General features: G+C 44.9%; 1 protein-coding gene across 1 annotated transcript; it reads right to left on the bottom strand.

The window, feature by feature from the left end:
• Positions 1-4,361: 4,361 nt before the first annotated feature.
• On the bottom strand, positions 4,362-7,659 carry SOX4 (SRY-box transcription factor 4). Its single transcript, XM_056521288.1, has one exon. It carries the CDS (start codon positions 7,296-7,298, stop codon positions 6,126-6,128), a length of 1,173 nt encoding a protein of 390 aa, XP_056377263.1. The 5' UTR covers positions 7,299-7,659; the 3' UTR covers positions 4,362-6,125.
• Between the last annotated feature and the right edge of the window lie 294 nt (positions 7,660-7,953).

Below are 7,953 nucleotides of genomic sequence, written 5' to 3'. Positions count from 1 at the left end.
GTTACTAAAAATCACAGATTACTAAGCATAAGAAATCTTGAGAGCATTATCTGAGGGTAATTTTCCAGCAGGACAGAATTTTTTTTTTATCATGTAAAAGGGAATGTATCTCTTAAATTCTATGTTCCTCATAAAATCTATATTGTTTTTAAGGGGAATCTCATCAGCATCACCTGCACTAACCTGTTGGTAAAGGCTTGTGATGCGTGTGATACTGATAAAAAGATACTTACCACTGCCAGATTTGTGGCTCCGCTAGTCCGTTAACGCGTTCCAAAGCTCCCGATGCACGGTGATGTCACTATTGGTTCGTCCTCCGTCTGTCCCACTAATGAATATTCATAAAGCTCCATCTACCTGCTTGCTGTAATCCCACTTCATGGGTGCACCCGAAAACAGCATGCGGTGCTGCTTCACAGCCGCTGTCATCTTAGACTGAGGAAGCAGCGTATGCGCAGTAGCTGCAGATAGGATCAATCAGGCAGAACTTTATGAATATTTACTAGCCAGGCAGACAGGTGAAAATGCAGTAGTGACACCACTGTGAATGAGGGGCTTAGGGACATCCCACGTGCTCCAAGTCTTGTGATTTGCATTTACTAAAAAATGAGCATAATAGATGAACAGAGACACAGATCTGGCAATGATAAGTATCATTTACATCAGTATCACCCGCACTAGAAGCCTATACCAACAGGTTAGCGTTTTAGATACTGATGACAAATTCTTTTTATTAGCATTTTGAAATATGCTTTATGGCAAGCCCCATGGGCAACAATAGACCGAAGCTACCCGACTGACATAAATGAGAATGGTGTTTGTGTGCTCTGTGGCCTTTACAGAGGTTATTTTACATGGAGGGTGCGGGTGATTTGTGAGCAATAGCTATTGTGTGTACTTCTGTTATACACTAGTGTCACTTTTCGCTGTAGTTCTGTGTTGATAAGGATGGCACTGCAGGGAAGTGATCAGTACAGATCAGGACATCTTAGCTAGGTTTTAGGTCTAGTGGCCAAAATAGAGTGGTCAAATGCAAGATTTCAGGATCACTTTAAAATAAAGATAGTAAAATGTAAAATAATTACCAATAATTATTTAAAAAAAATGTTTAACACAAACACTTGATTATACCATAGGTCATTCTCTGATGACGCATTCTCTGTACATGCAGATACGAATATACTATTAGGTTATGTTCATTAGCTAAGAAATGATCGAGTGGTTCGGAGCTTCCTTTTCTGTTCTGTTAGCATGACTTCATTTCTAATTTATACTTCACATTAGCTGTTACAAACTTTGCTATAAAGCTTGCTTGGCGCATATATAAAACTACGTTTATGAACTAGGAGGCCTGTGATTCCCTGTGGTTCCTACCAGTTAACTCCACCTTCTCACTTCATGTGATCTTACTTTTATCCCAGCAGAAGGACTGCAGCTGTTGCTGCTGCTGGAAGCATTTATAGCACCTTCTGACCTCTCGTCTATTAATTTCTTTTAGTGCTGGCTTACTTCGGGTTCATTAGATTCAAAGCGATCTTCAGTTTTTTTCGGTAACTATTACGAGATGTGTAATTAAAGGCTGTGTATTTTCTTCTGTTTTTGAGAGGTTTGCAGTGTTTTACCCATATAGCTGTGTAATCCTAAAATGCCTAAGTAGTTATTTTCAATAACTGTGCTGCTTTTCTAATTCACACATATAATAGCGAACATATAGAACAGAAATGATATGTATTAGTGGACACTACAGGAGAACGTGTTGTTCTGAAAATACACACCCATGAAAATTAGCAAAAGTATAAAGGGAAGACCGATACTTCTATTGTCTTTCGTATCAACTCCAGTTTAGCTCAGAAACTGCATCCAAAACTGCCAGAGAGACTGTGACTCCAGCCTCTAAAAGTAACTCACACGTAAAGTGCTTGTCTCATCAGGACTATCTCTTCTCTATGATCAATAGCCTAAAGGACAGCAACTTTTATCATTTGGTTATTATCAGTCGAAGTTCCATCCAGCCAAAAATTTCCTCTGCAGCATCCATTACAGTGGGAAGGTAGTTTGCCAATGTAAATAAGCAGGTGTTTATTCTGGCTTGTCGAAAAGAAGTTCAAAACATCAATAGGGACGAATAAGGCATATGAACAGTTGGAGCCTTGTTAAGGTACTTTTTAGAATATAGTAGGGATTTGCTTACATAGCTATTCCACAATAGAGTTGTATTCATCAATGCATCATTAGCATAAAAGCTATTTAAAGGGGTACTCCACCCCTAGACATCTTATCCCCTATCCTCAAGGACGGAAGATCGTGACGCCACGACTCCGCCACCGTGTGACGTAACGCCCTGCCCTCTCAATGCAAGTCTATGGGAGGGGGCGTGACAGCAGTCACGCCCCCCCCCCATAGACTTGCATTGAGGGGGCGTGGCGTCACACGTGGGCAGAGTCCATCTTCCGTCCCCGTGGTCAGGAGCCAGACCCTCCAGCGCTTCCAGAGCAGAAAAAGGTGGGTGCTGCGTGCTATATTGCAGGGGTCCCCATCGGCGGGACCCCCGCGATCGGACATCTTATCCCCTATCCTTTGGATATGGGATAAGATGTCTAGGGGTGGAGTACCCCTTTAAATGAGAAACTATGAATAGTCTGCAATTCAGTGTAAAAAAAGAGAGTCAAGAGTATGAGAGAACGGCTATGTAAACTAGACTTCAGTGGCACATGGTAGCTGAGAAAAACTAGAAATCATGACATGACATTTTAGCTATAGTGTTCGTAAGAGAAATGTTTTATACCATAAGATATTCATGTTATCATTGACCAGGTTTCCATACATGAAAAACTGAGCTTATAAAGAATCAGTGTACAAATCATGTCATATCCTAAGATGACATAGAGCAGTGGTCTTCAACCTGCGGACCTCCAGATGTAGCAAAACTACAACTCCCAGCATGCCCGGACAGCCAACAGCTGTCCGGGCATGCTGGGAGTTGTAGTTTTGCAACATCTGGATGTCCACCGGTTGGAGACCAATGATATAGAGCATTGAATTTCCTCTCTAGACATCAAGGTCAACTCTGGATGACAAACAGTTCCTTAAGATTTTCAGGAGGCCACTGTATAGAGCTTGAAGCTGGATGGTATATATCCTTTGTAAGACAAACCACGTGTAGGTATGGTTTGTAATTTTGCATGGCCTTACCTTCTCAACCAAACATCGTCCTTGGCACATGTGGTGCTCTTCTCTCCAGTCACACTCGATCATACGGAGCGCACGCTCGATCATACGGAGGGTAAGTTTGCTACATTTGTCTTGTCTAATAAACATATTGCATCACTTTCCCTACCATAATGAACAGTAATGATATTATATCTTAATAGGCGCTACAGGATGCTAAATTAGATATATATATATATATATATATATTTTTTTTTTATATCTATGCATAACATTTTATTATATTGCTATTTTTTCTAATTATTTTCTTCTTCAATCATTTTTAATTAACTTTTGCCATAAGCCCTAGTTTTCCTGAAGAAACAGGTTATCGAGTCCGCATATAGTATTCCTCGAAATTTCCTCGACAGAACAAGCTGTGACACTTACTCATTACTTGAAAGAATGGCCTGCCAAGATTTTATTTCCCCACTTGCGCTGTACGTGTTCAGAATATAAGTCACGCTGCTACATTTTGGATTTTTTTTTTTCCTCCAAACCGGAGGACCAATGCAGTCAAACTTCAAGCCCTGGCTCCTCCCCTGCAACAGTCCTAACTCTAGGAAAGGCTGCTCATCATCCCCCCATATAGGAACACACAATAAAAGACCAAACCAGTCTGATTTAAGGGTTCAGTTCCAGCTGATTTTATTTCCTTTAAAAAAAGTTATTTACAGAAGAATATCAACAATCTGACAGGCAGTGAAATAACCATGGTTAGCTGGCATGAAGGTATGCCTCAAATCTTTGTATTGTGGATTGATGGTTAGACAAAAGTATTTTACACGGCATATTGCACAGGATGAATTACAAAATAAATGTATAAAATTAGGTTAAAAACAGAGCTGCCTGCTCTGGCAGAAGTTCTAGTGCCTGTCATGTAATACATACATAAAACACACAATCTTTTTTTCATCTTTTTTTTTGCTTATTATAATAGACTTAAAAGGTACAAAGATGTTTTCACTTTCTTGGTTTTTTTTTTCCATCTTAAAACACAATAGCTAGAAACCTGAATACATATGCTATCATCATGCCCAAAAGAGACTAAAACAATCATAGTTTAGCGACAAGGTAGAAAGGATTAAATAGTCAAATACGAGAATGAAAATGCAGTACATAGTGTCGCGAACTCAAATCGGCATTTAGATAGGTCCAGTGGTTTAAACGGCACGGTTTTATTTTTTTGTATTATAAAAAAAAGTGCAAATATGTGGTCTAGAAGTTAAAGCTACAGGATCCCTTTTTTTTTTTTTTTTTGCTTAGAATGTGCACTGGTTGCTTTAAAGCATTCTACTACAGGCTAGCTTGCGTAACCCTTAAAGGGGAACTCCTATTTCAAGGGTTTACAAAAAAAAAAGCAAGCCTCTGACAATTACAGGAGACTGGCATGGCATTTCTAACAAAAAAAAGACAAGCGCGTGGCTCAATGTTCTACCCCTACAGGCGACTAACATTGTTCCTCTTCTCCTTGAAGCATTAACAGTGCCAAACCCGACATGCTGCCACTATTCCACACAGGAGATGGCAGCACAATAATACAAAACAAAATAAAAATCCTCTGAAGTAGAGTTATAAAGAGCTATATAAATACTACACAAGATTATTAATACAAAGACTTTTTTTTGTTGTAAGTTTTCAACCGATATACAGTGTATTAGGAACACTCTGGAGGTGACTGCTGAGTGCACTAGGCTGGAAGGGATGCTGTGACTTTAAGAAGCCTGCAGACTGAGTGTGTAAACATGGTAAGTATAGGCTGGTGAACTTTATTCTTGGTATTAACCAGCCTCCCTGTTTGTAGTATTGACAGGATATTCAAAACTGCAATTGACACCGGTTAAAACACCCCCTTTATAGATTTTTTACAAAAATACACTGAGAAAATAATCAAACGTTTTTCATCTCTCTTTCTTTTTTTTTTTTCTTTTTAAAAGTGTCAAAAGTCTACATTTAAATATAAAAAATTAAAAGTTAAAACTCTAGCCCTTCAGTGAAGGAGACAAAAACGGTGTGGATGGGGGAAGGAGAAAGCTACCAAACAGAAGGAAACATAAAAAAGTTTGGCCAGTATAAATAGGTCCACATAGAAAAGATGGGGAGCTGAAGTACATATGCAAAAAGGAGGGGGAGGGGACAATATGGATTACCAATGAGAAAGGGAACCCAAAAAACGAACAGTCTGTCCATGTACAGCTATTGAGTACTAAGAAGAACACATACATACTCTGAGGAGAAACAATTTGGTCCTGAATCATTAGTTTTAGTCCAGCACAGATTTGAGTTGCGTTTGAATCCTTAAAGAGTTAAGAATGAGAAAAAAAGCTGGTGATTTTCTTAGGAATCAAACATAGCGCCACCTATCGGCTGTAGATTTATCCTAACACTAAAAAAAAACTGTTCAACAGTCTTACAGAAACCTTAAAAGATAGACAGGATAACATGCTATATTATTAACCCACCAGTGAAATAATCCGACACCATCACGATTCTGAGAAACACATTGTAAAAGAGCCTCCCCCCGGTACCACAGAAATATGTAACATCATCAGCTCTCTCTCTCCTCCTCCTCGGCCAAGTAGTGTCCTTGTCTCAATGTCCATCTCTACTCGGGGATGGCCCAAAGGTGCCCTCCTTCTCCAGACGTGCAAATCCATTCCAGTCCCTAGTGAAGCCCCCTCCTCCTCCTGGGGAGCTCCACAGCCACCGCGGTCATCAGAAGAAGGTGGAAGTCTAAACTTTCCTTGTGCTCCTTCCTCTCCTCTAAAGACTGGGCGATCCCTCCCCACATGGCTCGGATGTGGCGTGCAGTAGCCCCTATAAGTGCCATGTTCCCATGTGATGATGCCCTCTCTGGTGGGCACACACAACAGTCCCTACGTGGTCCGTGTAAAGTAGAAGTGCAGTCCCTGCTGGGCTCAGTAGGTGAACACCAGGTTGGAGATGCTGGACTCCAGCCAGTCCCCGGAGATCATCTCACTCACCTCGGGGGTGCAATAGTCCGGGAACTCGAAGTGGGAGCGGGAGCCCGCCTCAAAGTTAAAGTCCAGGTCTCTGTCCAGGGCCGCCGAGCTGAAGCTGCCCAGGGACATGCTCTCGAAGCCCGGGCTGGGGTTGAGCTCCAGGAGCTCGTCCTCCAGCTCCTCGTCCGAGGAGGAAGATGAAGAGGAGGAGGATGCGGAGGAGGGGGAGGATGCAGCCGAAGAAGAGGAGGAGTGAGAGGAGGACGGGGCCGGGGAGGACGCCCTCGGGTAGCCGTCGTGCTCGGATGGAGAGTCCGGGGAGTTGTTTATGGAGCCGGCCCCGTCGTCGTACAGGCTGAGGGGGTCGCTGGCCTCACCAGAGCTGCAGCTGAGAGTGGGACTGGCGGGCACAGCCATGGGGGACGAGCCGGGGGCCCCGAAGATGTAGAGCCGGTGCTTGGGCTTCTTAGTGTCCGGGGCGGCCTGCCGGCTGGAGGTGCCCGTGCTCCGGGACTTGTACAGAGAGTGGTGGTCCAGGATGCACGGCTGCTCGGGGAAGGCTTTGCTGCTGCTGCCCAGGACCAGCTTGGTGTGCGGCTTGCTGCATAACTTGGCACCGCTGCTCTTCTTCATTGGGGGCTTGGAGGAGCTGCTGCAGCCGCCGCTAGGGTTCCCTGCTCCGGGGCTGCTGCAGCCCTTCTCCCCGGGCTTGGAGGCGCCGGACTTGACCTTCTTCCTGGGACGGTATTTGTAGTCCGGGTAGTCGGCCATGTGCTTGAGCCGCAGCCGCTCGGCCTCCCGGATGAAGGGGATCTTGTCGCTGTCCTTCAGCTGCTTCCAGCGCTTGCCCAGGCGCTTGGAGATCTCGGCGTTGTGCATGTCCGGGGACTGCTCCATGATCTTCCTGCGCTCGATCTGCGACCACACCATGAAGGCGTTCATGGGTCTCTTGATGTGGCCGCTCGGGGTCTTACACCAGCTGGGATCGTCAGCTTTGCCCCCGGTGGAGGCGGTGGAGCCCGGCGTGGGAGAAGATGCCATATCCAGCTCGATGCCCACTCCGGACTCCGAGCTCTCTCCTGCCAGCAGTGCCTCCGTGTTGTCGGTGTTGCTGCTCTGCTGCACCATAGTGACGAGGGGGGCGTCCCGGCTGCTGTGTCCCGGCACACTGATCCAGGCACTGGAGCATCCAATACCCTGGCGAGGCGACCCACGTTGTGCTGCTCCCTTGGTTACTGGCAGCTCCAGCAGCCGCTGGCAGGCATCACTCTGTCTTTAGGACTTATGAGTTAGTTCTTATAGTTTGTACGGCTCCAGTCCAGCAGTGCTGGAGAACAGGATCCCAGGCAGGAGCTGTGACAGTGTAGTCCAGAGGAGTGCGGGGGGTGACACAGATGACCAGCAGACATGGAGTGTATGAGTGCAGAGGAGCTGGTCTACACACTACACCGCTCCTCACACAGCTAACAGCGCTGCTCAATGCAGCTTCGCGTCCCTTTATCCCTTCCCGGGGCTCCCGGCAGCCAATCCCGGCTTGTTTCTAACGTTTTCTCGTGCCAAACCCCGCCCTCTCGCCGCCCATTGGCTGGGAACGCGATGCAATAATAATCACCGCGTGCAATGAGAAGCTCCAGAGCTGACCTCATTCCGATTCACACTGCAAACTTTCCTGAGGCCGGGGGAGGCAGCCCGCCTATAGATATATACATATATATATATATATATATATATACTACATGTGTGTACAGACACCTGACAGCCTATAGATATATACATATATATA

This window comes from Hyla sarda, chromosome 5 (assembly GCF_029499605.1).
Source record: "Hyla sarda isolate aHylSar1 chromosome 5, aHylSar1.hap1, whole genome shotgun sequence".
In the NCBI taxonomy this organism is placed as follows: Eukaryota; Metazoa; Chordata; class Amphibia; order Anura; family Hylidae; genus Hyla; species Hyla sarda.
This window is presented reverse-complemented; position numbering and strand designations above follow the sequence as displayed.

Bases quoted from the DNA above. Each gene is read 5' to 3' on its own strand.
- SOX4 (XM_056521288.1), bottom strand. From the start codon at position 7,298: ATGGTGCAGCAGAGCAGCAACACCGACAACACGGAGGCACTGCTGGCA.